The 20,298-nt window shown below is 42.4% G+C and overlaps 2 protein-coding genes across 4 annotated transcripts in view; one reads left to right on the top strand and one right to left on the bottom strand.

Annotated features, from left to right (window-relative positions):
• LOC126203252 (rabankyrin-5) overlaps positions 1–20,298 on the bottom strand; it is a 621,526-nt gene that overhangs the window by 349,894 nt on the left and 251,334 nt on the right. The window lies entirely within an intron of this gene.
• LOC126203254 (uncharacterized) overlaps positions 8,083–20,298 on the top strand; it is a 140,498-nt gene continuing 128,282 nt past the window's right edge. The window contains exon 1 of the mRNA XM_049937510.1: positions 8,083–8,231. Within this exon, the coding sequence (XP_049793467.1) occupies positions 8,195–8,231 (37 nt within the window). The 5' untranslated portion in view covers positions 8,083–8,194. The remainder of the gene's footprint in view (positions 8,232–20,298) is intronic.

Raw genomic sequence — 20,298 nt, 5'->3', positions numbered from 1 at the left:
ATTTTATGACTGCATTAAACTTTTTCACTCCAACTTAATGCAAAAATTTAAGCCTAACTGAGATGGTAGTAGACGCGACTATTCACAACAAATGTCATATCCAATATTTTCTTGTTCTAAACTCCACTTATAGTATCTCTTTAAAAAGCATGTTGTTAATAAAAGTGAAGAACAGCTAACGAAATTTTTATTTTATTAAATTTTAATGTGTAGGTCACACTGTAGCTGTCCCAACAACCAGAAAATCTGGAGCATCCTCCCATGCTTACTGACTCCTGTTCATGGGCTACATCAATTTTTGATATGACTATTTGTTGTACAAAACTGATGGAATATAATGTGTTCTCTTAAAATTATGGTTGTATCTATATTCAGACCCCACTTTTTCATTTTTTGAAAAACATCATCATTAATTTCTTCTGTTGCTTGTTCTCTAAAGGAATTTATTAACAACATAAGTATTATCTACAAAAAGTGCAAATTCTGCTTGATGAATGTTAAATCAAAGGTCATTCACATACCATATATAAGAAGTAGGAGTGTACCCAAAACTGAACTCAGTGTGACTCCATAATTTCTCTCCCATCACTGAAATTCTCTCTCCTTCCAACATTGCTTGAATTATTCTGCACAACTTTCTGCATTATATTTGTTAAGCATGATTCAAACCAGTTGTTTGTAAATCCATCAATTCCATAAAACTCAAGTTTTCCTAAGAGTGTAACATGATTTAAACACCAAACACCTTAAATAGTAACAAAAAATATCAAATGATATTATTTTTTCACACTTGTAATATTTGATGTGTGAAATATCATTCTTAGTCACACAATCCTTCTGGAATCCAAACTGCTAAGCAAACTGTTTGTTTGTAAATATGAGATATTCTTAAGTACATTACTTTCTCAAATATTATGTAAAGATATGGTAGTAAGGAAATTAGACAATAATTATTTAAGTCTCCCTCACCTTTCTTACAAAGAGGTAGCAACTGTATATTTTAATTTGAGTGGAAAAAAAACACCCACACCTGTTATGCATTACATATAGGCTATCATTAAGGATAGGATGTATTGTATTACGTTAGAACAGTTCTTTAAAATTCTGTTTGAAATTCATAAACACCATATGAACTATTGTTTCTGAGAATTTCTGTAATTCTAGAACTCAGATGGCAAGCCCATATCAAGCAAAGGAGGGGCAGCTGAAATGTGAAAGGAATATATGAAGGCTATATATAAGGAAAATAAACTTGATGACAGTATTATTGTAAGGGAAGAGGAAGCAGGTGAATATGAGATGGGGAAACATAATACAGTGAGAATAATTTGACAGATCACTGAAAAATTTATGCAGAAACAAGGCCCCTGAAGTAGATCATACTTCCAGAGAAGCATTTAGATCCTTAGAAGAGCTAGCCATGATGAAACTATTCCACCGGATGTGCTAGATATACGAGACAGGCGAAATACCCTCAGATTTAAAGAAGTATTTAATAATTCTAATTCCAAAGAAGGCAGGTGCTGACAGCTGTGAATAGTACTGGTCCTGGAAGACAGGCTAAGGAAAGTGCAAACTCGTGTTAACAGATTTTGTAATTTAGAGAAAGGTATTGACAAAGTTTAAAGAAACACAGTCTCTCAAATTTTGATGGTAGCAGTTATAAAGGTCATTTATGACTTTTACAGAGACCAGATTGCAGTGGGGCAGAGTTGCAGCCTGTCCTTGATAATATTCAATCTGTACACTTAACAAGTAGTGAAAGAAACTAAGCAGAAATTTCGACAGGGAATTAAATTTCAATGAGAGGAAATTTAAACTTTGAGGTTTGATGACAATATGATAATTTTTTCACAAACAGCATAGGACTTGGAAGAGCAGTTAAATGGAATGCACAGTGACTTCAGCAGAAATTACAAGATGGTCACCAAATAAAGTAAAACATAGGTGATGGAATGCAGTCAGATTAAATCAGGTGATGTCGAGAGAGTCAGACTGGGAGTCACCAACAGTAGTAGATGCATTGTGATATCTGGGCAGCAAAATAACTGACGACAGCCAGTTGGCAATAGCAACAAAAGTGTTTCTGAAAAAATAAATTAAAAGTTTTTGAAATGTTGTATGACGGAAGAGGGATAGGCTGAGTAACTAATGAGGTGGTGCTGAATCTATTTGGGAAAAAAGAAATGTACAGTATAACTGTATAAAAATGAGAGTGGTTAATAAGACAAATCCAGAGGGACCAGCAGTAGTAAATCTGGTAAGGGAGGAAAGGGTGTTCGGGTGGGTGGGGAGGGAGTTAAAAATTGTAGAGAGAGGCGTAGGCATGAATACAGTATGCAGTTTCAGGTGGATGTAGGCTGTACTAGTTACTCAGAAATGAAGAGGCTTGCACAGGATACACTGCAGTGGAGAGATAGCCTTCAGACTCAAGACAACGATGACTACAACATCATCATCTACAGTATTAATTTTTGTCATGACACATACATTTCTCGACAATGTAACGGCTTCCCTTAAAATATTACAATAGTTTCAGTAGAATGCAAGTAATGCCAGATACTGACTTGGTCTTGCCTTTACGTAAATTTCAGTTTTCCTTTTACACAATTTTTAATCCCTTTAGTTGTTAACAGTATAGTTGCTTTCTGGTTGCTATGAAAACTACTTTCAAATACCGACAAAAATTTACTATGGAGTACGTTGAATTTTATTTTAGCATTTATTTCCTTGTCTACCTCTTTTACCTGATTGCATAGCCATAGTCTAAAAGTCAGTTTTCATAATCTTAGTGCTAAGTGAAATACTGATAATGGCGAATGCCCATTTTGTTTTTTCATCATATAAATTTTCATATCAAAGTTGTGTTTTTATTGCTAATATAGTTCTTAAATCAACTGAATGGCACACACATTCCACAAATTTTCTTATAAGTGATTATTGCCTTATGTATCTTGCTGAATTACAATTTCTTGGAAGTTTGCTGAAGTGATGTAAACAAATTATTATATTACAAGATTTTGGTTAGCAGTATATGTGAAGCTATGGAACCACTGTAATGGCCGGGCAGATCAACTCAAAGGTTGGAGGGAGGCAAGGACATACTACACCCAATATAATCATAAATGAAATCAAGTTTTTCATCTGACTGACAGATCCATGAAGAAAAAGAAAACCCATCCAGCGATCCACTTGAACCAATATTAATTTACAAATCTAGGTAAATGTTACAACTGCTTATGCATGGTTCCTGTAGGAACTGTGAAGACTGGCTTACACAATATCTGACCAGAAGTATCCAGATACCTATTAGTGGAATTAATATGGCATGTGTCCACACTTTGTCTTCATGATTGGTAGATTTCTGCTGATGACCCTATCAATATCCGTGGAATGGTGGCAGCCCATCTGTCCTCTAGAGATGAAACCTGATAATGTAGTTTTCTTAGCTGCTGGGGTCTGGGGCGAATTCTACATCCTAACTGATCTTAGAGGTGCTCTGTCAAGTTGAGGTCACGGCTCTGGGCAGGCCAGTTCAGTAGTGATGATGTCCACAAACTGTAGCCCACAGATGCTGCTTTGTGACAGGATGCATTGTCATCCATATACAAACAATCATCATATCCAAATTGCTCCTCTATTGTATGCAGCAGATATTGCTGCAAAATGTGTTTGTATATTCCTGCATTCAGCGTTTTCTTAAGTGCAATAATGGGACACTGCCCCGAGCATGGAAAGTACCCCCTTACCAAACTTCTTCACTGTTGGCACTACACATTATGGCAGATCACATTTTCCACACACTCATCAGACCCAAATCATTCAATTTGATTGCCACAGAGTGATTCATCACTCCATAACACTAGTTGCCTGTCATCAACTGTCCCGTGGTGTCACTCTTTACACCACCTGAACTGTCACTCATGAGGAGAACACACAAATGCCAAAACACATTTGCCCAGAAACTTCACTCAGTGGAACAGGGGCCAATCTAAGAACACATGTCTCGACTTACTCTTCGATATTCGACTGTTTCTTAGAAAATGATGGTCACTGTTTCCGAGGTACTTTACACTTATCAGCCACAACATTATGACCACCCACCTTACAGCCGGTGTGTCCGCCTTTGGCATGTATTAACAGAGGTGATGCATTGTAGCATGGAAGCAATGGGCCTTGGTAGGTTGCTGGAGGGAACTGGCACCACATCTGTACACACAAGTCATCTAATTCCCATAAATTCCGGGGAGGGGGCGATGAACTCTTACACCATGTTCAATCACACCCCAGATGTGTTCGATCAGGTTGAGATCTGGCGAACTGGGGGGGTCAGCACATAACTGGAACTAGCTACTGTGTTCGTCGAACCACTTCATCACACTTCTGGCCTTGTGACATGGCGCATTATCTTGTTGAAAAGTGCCACTACCATAACAAACACGATCGTCATGAAGGAGTGTACGAGCTCTGCAACCTGTGTGCAACACTCATTGGCCATCATGGTGCCTTGCACGAGCTCTATTGGTCCCACAGATGCCCACGCGAATGTTCCCCAGACCGTAACGCAGCCGCTATCAGTTTGTATCTTTCCTGCAGCATAGGTGCCAAGGAGCTGTTGGCCTGGAAGACGTCACGTCCAGTGCCGATGGTCATGTGCCCATTTCAGTTGTAGTTGCCGATGTCGTGGTGTTAACATTGGCACATGCATGGATTGTTGGCAGCTGATGCCCATCGTTAGGAGTGTGTTCGGTGCACTGTGTGTTCAGATACACTTTTACTCTGATGTTCGTTCCGCCACAGTACACTGCCTGTCTTGTTTTACCAGTCTGAACAGCCTACGACGTTCGACATCTGTAACGAGGAGTGGCCCCCCAACTCCACGACGTCTGGACGTGGTTTCACCTTGGTTTCGCCACGTGTTGAAGACACTCAACACAGTATTCCTTGAATACCCGACACGTCGCGCAGTTTCCGAAATGCTCGTGCCGAGCCTCTGGGCCATCACAATCTGCCCTCAGTCAAACTCAGATAGTTCGCGCCATTCCCCATTCTACACACGGACAGCACTCGCACTTGTAGTATTCGCACCGTGCGTCCAGCTGGCTAACAGTCATGACAAAGCTATCGGGTTTATACGGATAGTAGGTCGGTGATCATTATAATCTGGCTGATCAGTGCATATGCCTTTTAGCGAGTAAATAGTTCGACCAAAGCGGTAGCACAGTGACTGTCGCCGCTGCTTCGCAATTCTGAGCTTCCTTGTTCGAAACCCGATTATTATTTTTATTTTTCAGCTATCCAGCCATGTTCTTAGAAGATTACTACACGAAAGTTTTCCATTGTATACTGAAATAACGTTGTCATAACTCGTCTACTCATTGTGTGTCTGACGAATGAATTTTAAAAAAATGAATAAATGGCAAAATTATTTGAAAATGTTTTTGGTGAATTTCTGTAGAGTATCTTGTTTCATAATCAAGTGCAAGCTCCAGTTTTCGGAAAAGTGATCCGTTATGCGTGGTTTGTCCGAAATTACTGTCAACGATGGAAATCTTCAACAATTTTAACGATGTTTCTTTTCCGAATGAGACTCATACGAAGAAATGTCAGTGTGGCGGCCCTGCCTTCGCGCGACGCTCGTGGTGTTTATTCTTTACGAATATTTGGACGATACATCATAAACATAGAAATTCTAAACGGAGAATAAAATAATAGAGAAATTATGTAAGAATGAAATATAAGAATTTAAAAGGTTTATAACCCCCGACGCTACACACACATGCATCATACAATAAATATATGACATGGTGAAACCCATTTCTAATTTTACAACACATGTAACGCCCGCCCTTGTATCACATAAAGTAACAAGAAACATTCGTGTAGTAACCTTCTACGGACATGAGCATATAAATGATAAAAATAAACAAAAATAATAATAATCCGGTTTCGAACACTGGGTGCTAAAGTGGACGGTCGCGAAGCTAGCCATTGTGCCACTATTTCGAATGAGATTATCGCGTTCTAAAAGGCATCTAAATTATGACAAAAACGTTGACCGTCGTTTTGTCAGAAACGACCCAGCATCTACGGATATGCTGAGATATGTGTTTGGTTATTTTGACATTTGAAGTGTCTGGAAAACCGGAAAATATTTGTGGTAAGGTCTTAAAGGGACCAAACAGCTGAGGTCATCGGCCCCTAAGCTTACGCACTACTTAATCTAACGTAAATTAACTTACGCTAAGGACAACACACACACACACACACACACACACACACACACACACACACACACAAGGGAGGAGACGCGGAGGAGCGTCTCCAACATTGTAGCCCATCATTTTTAACTTCCTGCGTACAGCCACAGTGCTACCTGGGCTGCTGGTAGCAAACTGGGACTCACGACTGATTCCTTCCGCTATTATCATGCGATTTTGTACAACTACCGTCAGAAATGCTCAAGGTCTGCCACATCACCAACAGTCGACTTGGGCAGCTTCAGAAGGATTGAAATGTCCCTGATGGATCTACAACAGACAATGAATTGTCCACGTTCGAAGCTCTCCAAACCGACCCATTCTGCTGTTACTGCCTTTCTCCTGTCGACCTAAATAATACTCCCCGCGTCCTTTTACACTGGCATCTAGACGTCGATTCCACATTACATTGGGCTGTTCAGATAGTGAACTAATTACAGCGCACACAGAGGCATTTAAGCGATCATTCTTCCAATACGTGGTACAATCTGAAGTACTATCCATATTGCACTTCCCAGCAGGGATGGTTTGAAATTGCGCGATGCCTGAAGCATCTATGAATTGCGGCGCTCCTATTTAGCAATATGCACTCAATTTTTTACACATTATTTTAAGCCCTACTTATGAGAAGGTAATCTAGTAAGATTTTATTTCACTTAAGCATTAGCTTCCCCAACGCTTTTATCATAAAAGCGTTTTTTTTTTTTTTTTTTCTTAAGTCGTGTATACAGTTAAACTGACGATGTGAGATTGTGCTCACTAAGTTAGAAGAGTAAGGTAAAGCAATGTTCCATACTATTACCTTCGCTCTAATTCTTGGAAATAGAAAAGAGTTGCCTGCTGTGATAGTTGGAGACTTGCGCGGACTGTATAGAAATTAATAAGTGCTCACATTAAAAGTAACACGTCCCTTATTATAAACTTACGAAGTTATTCATACGGAGAGAAAAAAAGAATTCGGCACGCTCCATAGTACTGTACAAAATATCAAAACGTCGCGACACGCCGGTTTGGAACCTGATACATGTTAGCCGTGGAAGACAGATACCTAGCTATGTCATTCGGCAACACAGAGTGACCACAATGGCGTAGTCGAGTGCAAACCATTACATTAAAGTAGGCAATGCGTCGAAATATGATAGATAGGCTACTGTACAGGCATCCTAGCTAAACTTAGTACTTGGAAAAACAGAACCGCAAAATCCCTCTTTCTATCCTGAGAGTCTATTAACAAAGTTTCAAGAACCGGCTTTAAATGATTACTCTAGGAATATACTACAATCCTCTACGCATAATTCACATTGGGATCGTGAAGATGAGAAGAATAATTAATTACTGCACGCACAGAGGTATTCAATCGCTTTTCCTGCGCTCCATACGTGAATGGAACGGGGAGAAACACTAATAACCCGTACAATGAAACATACCCTCTGCACCTCACGATGGAGTGCAGAATACAGATGTAAACGCAGAAGACGTCTATCAACGCACTTGGCGGCGCACCACAGCACCTTCACCATGCAAGTCGAGATCAGGCGAATGAACCCCTAGCTAGACCGAAGCAACGTGTAAATTCCCTCGGCACCTCGCTTTGCCCGTGCGCAATTTACCGTGTGTGAGAAACCCTGATGTAGACGTACCAGCCTGAGGGTTTGGGGGCAGATGGACGCCAGCAGTGCGGCGTGCACAGCGCTCCACTACAACCCGCCCCCTCCGCCCCCCCCCCCCCCCCCCCACACACACACACACCCCGCTCCAACCGAAGACAGCTAGCAGGGTGGCGATCAGCTGGCTGTGAGCCGGGAGCCAGTCAGCGGCAAGCAGCCGAACCGCTCACACGTTACGAGAACTACCTCGAGTGCCCGGCACAGGCCGAGCTGTGCGCGCCGCGCCACCATGCACACGGACTGAGAAAGACGACGCGTCGCCTTACCATGTCGCCGTGCCTGCTTCTTGTCCTGCTGTGCGCAGGTGAGTCCCACCGACCTAGCAGGAACCACTGTCTCCCACTTGCTGGCGATGTCATTCGAGCGACTTGAGTGAAGAGGCACTGAAGGACAGCTCATCTTAGTTGTGGATAAATACACTGCAATCGCGCAAAAATAGGAAATAAATTTGAAACATTTGGTCCGCCAGACTGTCAAATCTATTAAGGGGAGTTGGAACGCCCTATCCCCACAATGTTAAATTTAGTGACTTGGTTTCCCTGTATTTCAGGAAACACTGTAGCCATTGACATGAAAATTAAACTGTACGTTCTGAGTCTACTGAACTACAGTAATTGTATTTCAGCCACTGCTTCCCGAAATACAATTTTTTAATGACACGGTTAAAATTTTGTGTACTTTTTGTACGTTATCCTAAATAATTTTAATTATACTTAACATTATGTTCTTCATTTAGTTCAGTAGACTCAGGATATGTATGTTATTTCTCCCTGAAAATTTTAATGCTCTACACGAAGTGGTTTCTGAGATTTAGGGGGAAAATGCAACAGAAACTGTAAATTTTCAGGAACGGCTTCTAAAGTTTCAAAAGACTGTACCACAATATATGCTTAACTTTTTTTATTTTTAGTTACTCAGAAGCACCCTGCACATACGGTGCTTTATCCTCTTGATCTTTTTCCGAGTTTTTTTTCTTCTTTTCTATTTTCTGGACTCCTTAGTGGCCAACTGTGCTGCATACTCTGTTTTATCAATGCGAACCTTGTCCATCCGTTCAAGTTATCTAATCCCATTTGCTCCAGGATTAATTCCCATATGCTGTAGCACTTTCACCCTACCAATGTTGTCATCATTAAAAGCAATAACAGCATCACTGACCCACCCACTTTAGAGTCTTCATTCCAACAAAAATATTTTTTGGTAAGCGAGTCCATATAAGATTAGTGAACGACTCACTAGGATTTTGAGTCTAACAATCCAGACACTTCTGCAGTAATTCAGGATATGCCAGGTCTCTATAAATAGGTTTTATGATATACATGACCTGCTGGGATGTAATGTTTATGGCTGTATGAACTGTTTGAGCACTGGGCATTGCGGTAATTGCACCGTGAATCAGGTCCAGGACGGCACAGGTGGTGTACTGGTTTCCCATCAGTTGACAGTCTGTGGAAGAAGGTAGCCCATACTACCTGCTTCAATTTCAACAAATCCTCAGTATTATTTCTAATGGCCATCCAATAATACTGCTGTAGCTCCTCAATCATTTTGTCGGTCAGCCTGTCTCTGTTAGCACTCCGACATACAAGGCGTGTTTATTATACTATGAAACGATACGATACTGTTTTTGACAGTGCTACCAATACAAACACGTAATTTAACCTTTATAACACAGCAGTCCACAGCCCTCTACATAAAAAATTACCGATTTTACTACATCTTGAAGTAATGCACTCAAAAATTTTAACATTTTCAACTGGTGTAGATTGTATTTAAAAAATAAAATACTTACCATGTGAGTTTATAAGTGATATACATATATCATTTTATTCGGAAAATTGCAAATTTTATAATGGGATAAAAATCCGAAAACGTAAAAAAAAAATTTTTTTTTTCGTTCTAACTCCCCTTAAGTAACTAGGGGAAGTGCTATTCATAGATGCGAAATTGAACGATTACAGAAAGTAAGAAGCAGGAAGAGCAAATTGGTAGGGAGTATTATGAGAAAATGGAACTGCCCTGCCACGGAGACTGTCCAAGGATCTCGACCAGCCTACTCCAGCGTTTCTTACTGAGCAAGTTGGCGTAGTGGTAATGATACTGTAGTTGTCGCATTTGGCAAGAATAGTATTCGAATCTCTGCGTTGCCGCCTAGACATATACACTAACCTTAGACATGCTATTGGCTGTGGGGTCGGAAGGGCAGTTCCTTACTCAAGATACGGCCTTCGCAAACTGAACCTGCATCATATCATTTTGAAGCAAGCCATAACATGTAATACATATCTAATAGTAGCAAGGGTACTCACAGCTATACCGTACCTCGTGAAATCTCGAAAATATTTCGCCACCGTTCTTCCGGCAATTGAATATTCCAGAAGGCTTTGCAGTCTAAAGTCTGAGATTTCTACTTAACGAAAGTTTCACTAAAGTGAAAAAAAAAAAAAAAAAGAAATCAGTGATCTTTTTCTACTTCAGTGACTTCTAGCATGTTTGGACAAGGGCATTTTGTATTGTCATCAGAACCAAAAATACTTCAGTGTCTACTTCCGTTCTCCAATGGCGACTTTGTCTCCTTTGGAGACACAAAGTGAACCGCCACTTCTTTTCTTCTTCTTCTAAATCAATGAAATGCATGCTATCATAAAATACTTTGGACTTCCTTTGACGTCATTTTTACACGTGTTTTATTTACAATGGTACGTCGTTTCGAGTAAACACACATTATGTTTACATGCGGCTCCAAAACCGGATTTCGTAAACCTATTTCCCTGTATGGCAACTGGTTGCTCACGTAAACACTCCAAAATCTATTCTGGAAATCCTGTTCTAGGTGCCAGTTTTTACTACTACAATCGATTTTCGCTTCCACGCAAACGCACAAGTGTTTTTGAATCGTGCTCGCTTGCCAGGTTAAGTCGTGCTGAAAATTTTCGGACAAGATGGATGCAGTGACTTTTTGTGCAGTGAAGGTGAAGTATAAATATTAGACTGAATATGACGCTCTGTACCTCTAATATTTAACTGAAGAGAAATGGCAAATTGTCCTGACAAAATCAGAAACTTGTACAGCTACTTTCCAGACGCCTGCTAACAAATCCGCTTCAGACCTTGACATGTAAACACGACAGCGAAAAACACTATCCAAAACTCAGCTTTCGTCTTTAGGAAAATGTGTTGCATGTAAACGTAGTGAAAGCAGTATTGCGATGAGTTGAATGTACAAATAATTGACAAAACATAGTAATTACCGAGTGTTAGATAGCAGCTGACTTCGAATTAGGCTTTGTGGGCAGTATGACATTGTGGGGACGTAGAACCACTGCCCTACCGCAGCAAGAGCCACTTTATCTTTGCCAGAGCTCTTCTCTGTAATACGCGCTCTATACTACACGCATTGTGTGTAAGCTGTGAGAATTAAAGTATACATATTAAGTGGCGGGAGTGCGAGTGATTATCGTCGTAATTACCACGCCCGCTTCTCACTACCTACAACACTATCGCTTCCAGTTATCGAATGTACCAAAACACACAGGGCATCTAGTTAGACTGATCGAGGAATTCCTTGTAACGAGGTTCAATATACTAAGATACTATATCTGAATGTTGCCTGTGTAAACGCACAGCAATATGCAGGAGTACAAATCTCATAGAAACAATACTCTATCATTTGAAAAAGTCATATTTCAAAACGCCAAGAGTTGATAATAAAATATTTCTGTATATACCACTCTTTTTTCCATCAGCTGATCTTCAGGCTCTTACAGTGCCGCGAAATAAATAAATGCCATTCTGCAACATTGTCGTCAACATTAAACTCTATACTACGATATACATTTAAGTCGCTGTTTAGCTTTGTTACCAAAAATATCGGAAAGTACTTGATTGATTTATTTCAAATTTTTACATGATACTCAAATTTTCACGCAAATAATGGTTATACATATTCTGAAACAACTTTGTACAAGTTTTCTGTTTTAATAGACTGCGAGTAAAATATGCGGTTTCGTTTTCTTTCTTGCAGTCACTTTCAACTATGATAGCAAGGTTTTTGAACCATTATACATGTTTCTCCAATACATATTTTTCTCCTTATACATAATTTTAAACAAACATTGTTTACACATCCATTACACCGTTTTCACTGGGTTCCCCAAATCGGAATTCGTAAACCGATTTCCCAATACCGCTTCTGGATGATCAAGTAAACACTTCAAAATAGGTTATTTCTAGTTGCCGGTTCTCCAATTCCGCAATCTATTTTCGCTCCCGTGTAAACGCAACCGGTTTTGAAACGTATGTGGTTTATCAAGTTATGTCCTGTTTCCAGGATTCGGTTAATAGGTACTTATTGTGCAGTGAAGGAGGAGAAGAAATATTAGACTGAGCAGAAGCTGTGTACCTGCTAAATTTAAGTGAAGAGAAATATCGAATGTGTTGACTGAATCAGAAACTGCATCAGCTGTTTTCCAGACGCCAAATTTAACTAACTAGCAAATGCGGTTAAGACTTCAACACGTAAACATGACAGCGTAAAACGGTTCCCGAAATTCGGTTTTCGTGTTTTGGAAGACGTGTCATGTGTATGTGTGCTTTGTTTTCTTCCTCGCAGTCAGTTTTAACAGAAAAAAGGAAATTTGAATTCATGAATTATGGGCTTATGGTTATAATATTCCTCCTCCTCCTCCTCCTCCTCCTCCTACTACTACTACTACTACGGAATCTGAATTGACCGAAAGTTTGTGATCCTACCCGTTTGCAGACTGAAGCTACGAGAAATAATATCACTCTCACAGTCTAGCCGCAGGAGAAGCCTTTCATTCTTCCGTATACCAACGATCCCAACCGATTTACCCATTTGTTTTTAAGAGTCTTCAATTCCCAATCAAAGATTCAGTGGCAATGACAGTAAACGAGGTTCAAGGTCAGCTAGACGGAATGGAAAGGGGGGATGGGTAGAGGGAGAGAGGGGCTGGAAAGAGGGAGGGGAGTGGATATAAAGAGGAAGGAGGATGAGGTATAGAAACAGAGAGGGAGACACACACACACACACACACACACACACAGAGAGAGAGAGAGAGAGAGGGGGGGGGGAGGTGGTAATGGTCACAGAGACGGGGAGGACGAGGAGAGGATGAGTTGGGCAGAGAGAGGGGCAGAGATGGGTATCAGAACGCATATCCAAATCGCGTACATATTTAGCAATTGCGAAGCTTTGCCGTGTTCGCTAGCACTTTATACATTCAGTAGTAGAATTACTGAGACCATGATCCTTCGGATACTGTCATTATCAATTTCCACCTTCTGGAATGGAGAGCACTCTACGTACTGACGACTGCATGTTAAGTGATATTTTTCAAATACTTATGACATGTGTGGCACCACATGAAAAAAAATATAGTCAGTCCAAAAGGTTTCTGGACTGGATTAATAAAAACCAGAAAACTTTAATGCTTCATGTATTGTATATACTCTCCCTCCACTTGATTACGACGCTCAGAACGTTCCTACAAGCGTGTGAAACTGTCACGCAAGTCCTCCTTTGGGATGTTGTTCAACTCACGCCTCACATTGACCTGAATGTCTGCACTTTGTTGTTTCGTGCCAGGTTCGTAATGGGTAACACCAAGTTCTTTCCAGAAAAGAATGAACGAAGTTTTCGCATATCTATCAAGTCGCGGCAGACGTCTACGCGTCGACAGTTTCGTTAAGGAGTCAAGATGTGCGGGACAAACTTTGCACACATTTTCCTCTTCTTCAAGACGTTCTGGAGAATGCACTGAACACTTGATTTAGAAATGTTGCTGCAGTACAATTTGTGACAACGACATTGATAGACTACAGTTGCACGTCTCTTAGTTAACACTGCCTGCTAACAACCTGTGGCCAGGGGAGATCGACACTTCATCGTCCTGCTCACGAAGTCAATCCAGGACGATGTTGGCTGTGTGAACAGGGGCTGTGTAGCCTTGGAACACAGTATCAGGCCGGCCGGGGTGGCCGAGCGGTTCTAGGCGCTACAGTCTGGAACTGCGCGACCGCTACGGTCGCAGCTTCGACTCCTGCCTCGGGCATGGATGTGTGTGATGTCCTTAGGTTACTTAGGTTTAAGTAGTTCTAAGTTCTAGGGGACTGATGACCTCAGCAGTTAAGTCCCATAGTGCTCAGAGCCATTTGAACACAGTATCACCATTGGGGAACAAACACTGTACGCTACTATGGGATGGACCTGATCAGCCAAAGTGGTCACATAATCCTTGGCAGTAAATCTGCCTTGACGAATATCCATAGGGTCCATGGAATACCACAGTATGGCTGCCCAAATCATCACCGAACCCTCGCCATGTTTAACTCTTGGAACCTAAACTAAGCCAGAAGTTGAAAATAGTGTGAAAAAATGTTCAGATTTGTGTGAAATCTTATGGGACTTAACTGGTAAGGTCATCAGTCCCTAAGCTTACATCCTACTTAACCTAAATTATCCTAGAGACAAACACACACACCCATGCCCGAGGGAGGACTTGAACCTCCGCCGGGACCAGCCGCACAGTCTATGACTGCAGCGCCTTGACCACTCGGCTAATCCCGCGCGGCAAAATCGTGTGAAGCAAGACTCATCCGACCACATAAGATTCTTCCAGGTTTTAATACTTCAGCATGACTTTTTCTGTGTTTCAGTGACTTTTCAACTGACGTCCTCTTTATTTTTCTCCACAATCTTCTTCAACAACAATCTGTCACGATCAGTCGTTGTGACTTGGTGACGATGTTTCTCCGCGTTTCACGTCTGCGGTATTAAGCCCGCCTTTTGTACCTATTTTCATGTATTCGAGCACGATAAAAATATGGTTTTTAATAAATACTTCTACCAGATTCTGTAGATGTATTAAATTTCTCCAATTACATTTAATACAAATATTTAAGTCCAGCAGCAGAAGCAACTTTTCACTCTCGCAATCAGTGTCATCAGATTCGGAAACCTACTTACACATCAATATATTTCTAACAAGAGTGTTGTTAATTAAAGTAAAAAAACAAGCAACGAAATTCAGAGAATCACTGTCAGCCGGGTATACAATCAGAAACATTTGCGTCATTCATGTTACACTTGAGCTGCAGAAACTTTTGCATCATTCGTGTGATACTTGAGCTGCTAAGTTACCCGTCCATAAATTCTGGATTTTGTTAAGAATGAACTTCAGCTCCATTGTACGGTCGGATGATATTATATTCGTACAGCTATTTTTTCTGTAGGTTACATAGAAAGAGAACATTTTTGTTCACGCCAAGCAACTGTAATCGTAGCATCTTGTGACGCTGAATATTTTTTAAACTAGGCATACAAACAAAGAAACACGTTTTTACTGTTCTTCCTCCAGCTGCTGTGAGTAGGGAGGGATGCGCCGACTGCAGCAGTAACTAATTCCACCTGGTCCGTAGACATATCGCGATAAGCGAGCTGCCGTAACAGTTCAAAATGACCTGTACGTTTTTACGAGATGGAAGCTTCCATTGTCGTATTTCTTAGTAACTCATATGGTAGTGCAGGTAAAGGACGCTGACATACGCACATGTGGTGCGGTTGTCTTCATGAAACCCCAGCAGACGGCGATAACGTTACGCCAAAACAGCACGGAAGGATAATTGGATAATATTGTGTGTGTGTGTGTGTGTGTGTGTGTGTGTGTGTGTGTGTGTGTATACACATGCACAGCCCCCGGATGTGTACAAACTATGCTTGCGTCACACAAAAAAACGAATGGAAAAATGGGACAAAAAGAAGACTTTTTCCAGGCATACGTCTCCTACAAAGGCACTGTTCACTCGACGGCGTGTCAATTACTTCAACAAAAAAATCAGCGCACCAGATGATGGCAACGAAATAGTTTGCCGAAATATTGTACCCGTTGGACAGAGATCCCATCCGTGAATTATTCTTCCGAAATGCCTCCTGAGAAACGCTCCCCGCCTCATTCCTTTTCAGATCTGAAGAAGATACATAAAGGATCAGTTTTAGTGGTGTCAATATTTAAAGGCAAATCCCTATCCGACCAAACGACTACAGCAAGTAATAACTTTGTAAGGATAATCTTGCAAGATCACTAACGTTCTTAAATTGATATTTGCAATTTTTATTGTCACTTACTAGGTGTCTTTTGTATAACTGATATAACGACGCCGGCCGCGGTGGTCTAGCGGTTCTAGGCGCGCAGTCCGGACCCGCGCGACTACTACGGTCGCAGGTTCGAATCCTGCCTCGGGCATGGATGTGTGTGATGTCCTTAGGTTAGTTAGGTTTAAGTAGTTCTAAGCTCTAGGGGACTGATGACCACAAATGTTGAGTCCCATAGGGCTCAGAGCCATTTGAACCATTTGATATAACGACATCAGTATTTTTTTTAAGTTTTTCTTGGGTGGGGTTCACAGTCAAAAGAAATTTCTAAATACAGACAGTGATGACTGTCTTTCAAAATTGTTTGTTTTTAAGAGTCACTATTTCAATTTCGGCCTTTAGCCATCTTAAAATCGAACAAAGCGAAAATTTCGTGCTTTACCACATGGCAAAATAGCAGTCGTGTTTACAAGGCCCATCACGTTGGCTGAATATAAAATGCTTCGCAATACTTTTGGAGGACACAGGTGAAGTAGCGTAACGTAGTAACAAATCCGCAGAATCGAATGATAGTGTGGCAGCATGTTGTTAGAGGTCCCCCCGTCGCGCACAGGAAGTTTGACCTCACGCCACAACGCTAAATGGGGTTGGCCTCGCAACACGAGGCAGTTGAAGGGACGAGAAAAAGACAAGTGTGTGTGAATCAGCGTGCAGTTACGGTGCACTGTGATGGTGGTGTTCATTTCATTACAACATGGCGTTGAGAAAACATACGGATGAATTCACACAGACATGAGCCGTTGGGAAACTGGAAGAAGGGAGAAATATGACTAGTGTAGCCCAGGAGTTTGGTATCACTCAAGGCATTGTTTAACGTGTACAGGGCGCGTTCGTAACCAAAAGCATTGCTGCCAGAAGGAGATGAGGTGGTCGACCACGGTCAACAGCGGCAACGGATGACCGCTACATTGTGCAACAAGCAAGAAGGGACCCACGTCAAATAGTGGGTGTAATTAGAACCACATTTAACAGGACACAGTCTCACGCTCTAAAATGTCCCGGTGACTGCAGAGGGGTGGTCTCTCGGCCGGACGACCAGTACGTTGTGTACCGTTGACAATAGCACATAGGCCGCACCGTTAGCAGTTTTGCCAAGAGCGTAGGGACTGGACCAAGAGTATTGGAGTCACATTCTCTTCTCTGATTGGCAGCAGATTCAGTCCGGGTAGCGATTCTGAACGTACCCCCGTATGGTGAGAGGTGGGAATACGTAATGAATACAGATACATGGTCGAAGATGATCGTTTTGGTGGTCCAGGTATCACAGTGAAAAGAGGCATAATGCCGCATGGGCGTACTGACCCCCAAATCTTTTGAACTCGGTAGCTCACCGGTCAACGTTATAGCAACTTTGTACTCCTTCACAACGTGCGTCAGGCTGCATTTGGCCATCATTTAATTTTTGTGGATGACAATGCGCGACCACGTCACACAGCGCACGAGCAGCAGCTCTTGGAACGAGAGGACATTCGGCGAATGGACTGTCCAGCTCATTCCCCGAATTAAATCCCATTGAGTACATGTGAGACACTTTGGGAAGGCGCAAGGCAGCCTGTCAACATGTGCCAACGACCATCCAGCAGATGTCAACCGCCCTGTTGGAGGAATGGAACGCCGTCAACAACAACTCCTTACCAACCACGTGGTCAGCATGGGAGCATTTTGCACAGCATGCACTACCGTCGGCGATAACCACATACCCTATTAAGAACCAGCCCTGCGTTCTGTAATGTCCAGGTGTCATTTCCGTTCGTGTCATTACCTTCTGTACTACACGGTAGCTGTTCTTTTTATGTATGGAGCATTTCTTGGCAGTGACACTTCATGCCAAAGTTAACATCGTCCTTAAATTTTGTACACCAGTGTATGTTGTAGTTTCTAGGATCTTTTGTGTAAATAATATCGAGCTACCGCACATATCACTGTATGGTAAGAACATATTCGAAGTCCATCGCCAGACATCAAACGAGAATTGGCTGCGGAAGCTAGTGTAAAACTAGGTTGTGGTCTCTTGGAAGCCGTGTGGTGAAAAAACCACAGAAGTAACGGTAACTCAAATATTTGCTTTACTAATGAAAGACGGCTCCTGTTGTTGCTGATTTACATATTTATTTTTAGGTCCACGAACGGTTTCTGATATCACACTGTCTACTTTCAAGAGTATCTGAAAATAACCTGAATGTTACGGCCGAAACCGTTCTTGGACTTGAGAAAGAAGTGTATCAGCAACTGGAGTAGACTTTCTTTGAGTAAACGGTCGCGGAACAGCACCCTCTAAACCCAGAGAAACTAATAATCAAATATTTTCGTTTCAAACGTTTCGGAACTTAGAAAATGCGAAGAAGACTTGTCACGGCATAAATGAAATCTAGAGAATCACACAGCCAATCTATGTTAGAATTCAGTACTTGTCTGAAATGTGTAACTGACTTGTGAATACGATATTAGTACCTCGAAGAACAAGCCAACATACAGCAATTTGTAATGCCGTTAATGGAAGTGTGAGTGACTTCGTAGGAAGTGAATAAAGCTATTTCTGCAAAGCTAACCCTCTCCTCAGGCTGAATTGTTTTTTGCTAAACGTATTCGCCCACGAGAAAATCCTTGTGTGGTCGAGCGCAATCTTCTTTTGGCATGGCATCTCTATAAAAGGGGTCTTTGTACAATTCTTTGTTTCCAGTAACTAACTATGGATGAATCAACATACGTATGGTATCGCTCTGCTGACGAGTAAGCCGCTAATCATTTGCGAACAGAACTATTTTTAGAATGAAATTTTCACTCTGCAGCGGAGTGTGCGCCGATATGAAACTCTACTGGCAGATTAAAACTGTGTGCCGGACAGCGACTCGAACTCGGGACCTTTGCGTTTCGCGGTAAGTGCTCTACCAAGTGAGCTATCCAAACACGACTCACGACCCATCCTCAAAGTTCTACTTTCGCCAGTACCTCGTCTCCTAGAGCGGGAGAGCTTCTGTGACGTTTGGAAGATAGGAGACGAGGTACTGGCGGAAGTAGAGCTGTGAGGATGGGTCGTGAGTCATGCTTGGATAGCTCAGTTGGTAGAGCACTTGCCCGCGAAAGGCAAAGGTCCCGAGTTCGACTCTCGGGCCGGCACACAGTTTTAATGTCCGCCCCCGGTAGCTGAACGGTCATCGTAACGGATTGTCAATCTTCTGGGGCCGGGTTCGATTCCCGGCTGGGTCGGGGAATTTTCTCGCCTACCTTAAGAATCTGCAGTCGTTCGGGTATTACAGCGCCGCTAGATTTCACGTGGTAGCTTTGTGCAGCTAAACTTAGTGTAAGCGTGCTCAGCATTCATGTTTTATGACTGCACTGTTTTCCCGCGTCCCCCTGACATTCTTAATATACCGTTCACTGCTAGTGTTGCCGCCTGTAGTTTGTGAGAGGTTACTCCACGTTGACGTCGAACACAGGCGGGTGGTCACAATGTGTATAATGGAACAGTGATTAGTACCTAGCATAATGTACTATTTCGTAAATGCTGCTTTCTGAAACAAAGCAGGCGGGAAATAATGAAAGTATATGGCGCAGTACGAGGAAGTTCCGGTTCACCCCTTCTTCTCGCGGAGGGACTGCGTGCTAATGGGAGCACGCTTTGACACCGTCGCGTCGTCAGTCGTTTATTACCTGTGCAGGTGCCATTAGAAGCGAGACGCGCTATCGGAGAATGGGAGGCAGCTAATAAGGGAAATGTGCGGAGGCGGCGTCCGTTTCCCCGAGAGAGAATCGATGCGGGACCGCTCGGCCGTGACTCACGAGGCCGGCGACGCCCACAGCTGAGCGCGCCCGTGCGCCGTTAAAGGATGCATCTGCGGCGGCGGCGGCACCGACCTGCGCAAGCCGGCTGCCTGTGGCGCGCCATACACCAGCGCCTCCGCGTAACGCCTCTGCCTCGTGCAACTACGTACGATCAGGAGCAAGGTCCAAGGAGGGCATTGAGGTTGTGGAGTGTGGTTAAGAACCGTCCCCCCCACCCCGCCCCCCCCACCCCCTCTCAAAAGTTTTGACGTCGGTCGAATTTGCTTCATCTACATGTACATCCATACTCCGCAAGCCACCTGACGGTGTGTGGCGGAGGGTACCGTGAGTACCTCTATCGGTTCTCCCCTCTATTCCAGTCTCGTATTGTTCGTGGGAAGAAGGATTGTCGGTATGCTTCTGTGTGGGCTCTAAT

The sequence above is a fragment of the Schistocerca nitens genome, chromosome 9, assembly GCF_023898315.1.
Source record: "Schistocerca nitens isolate TAMUIC-IGC-003100 chromosome 9, iqSchNite1.1, whole genome shotgun sequence".
Classification (NCBI taxonomy): domain Eukaryota; kingdom Metazoa; phylum Arthropoda; class Insecta; order Orthoptera; family Acrididae; genus Schistocerca; species Schistocerca nitens.
This window is presented reverse-complemented; position numbering and strand designations above follow the sequence as displayed.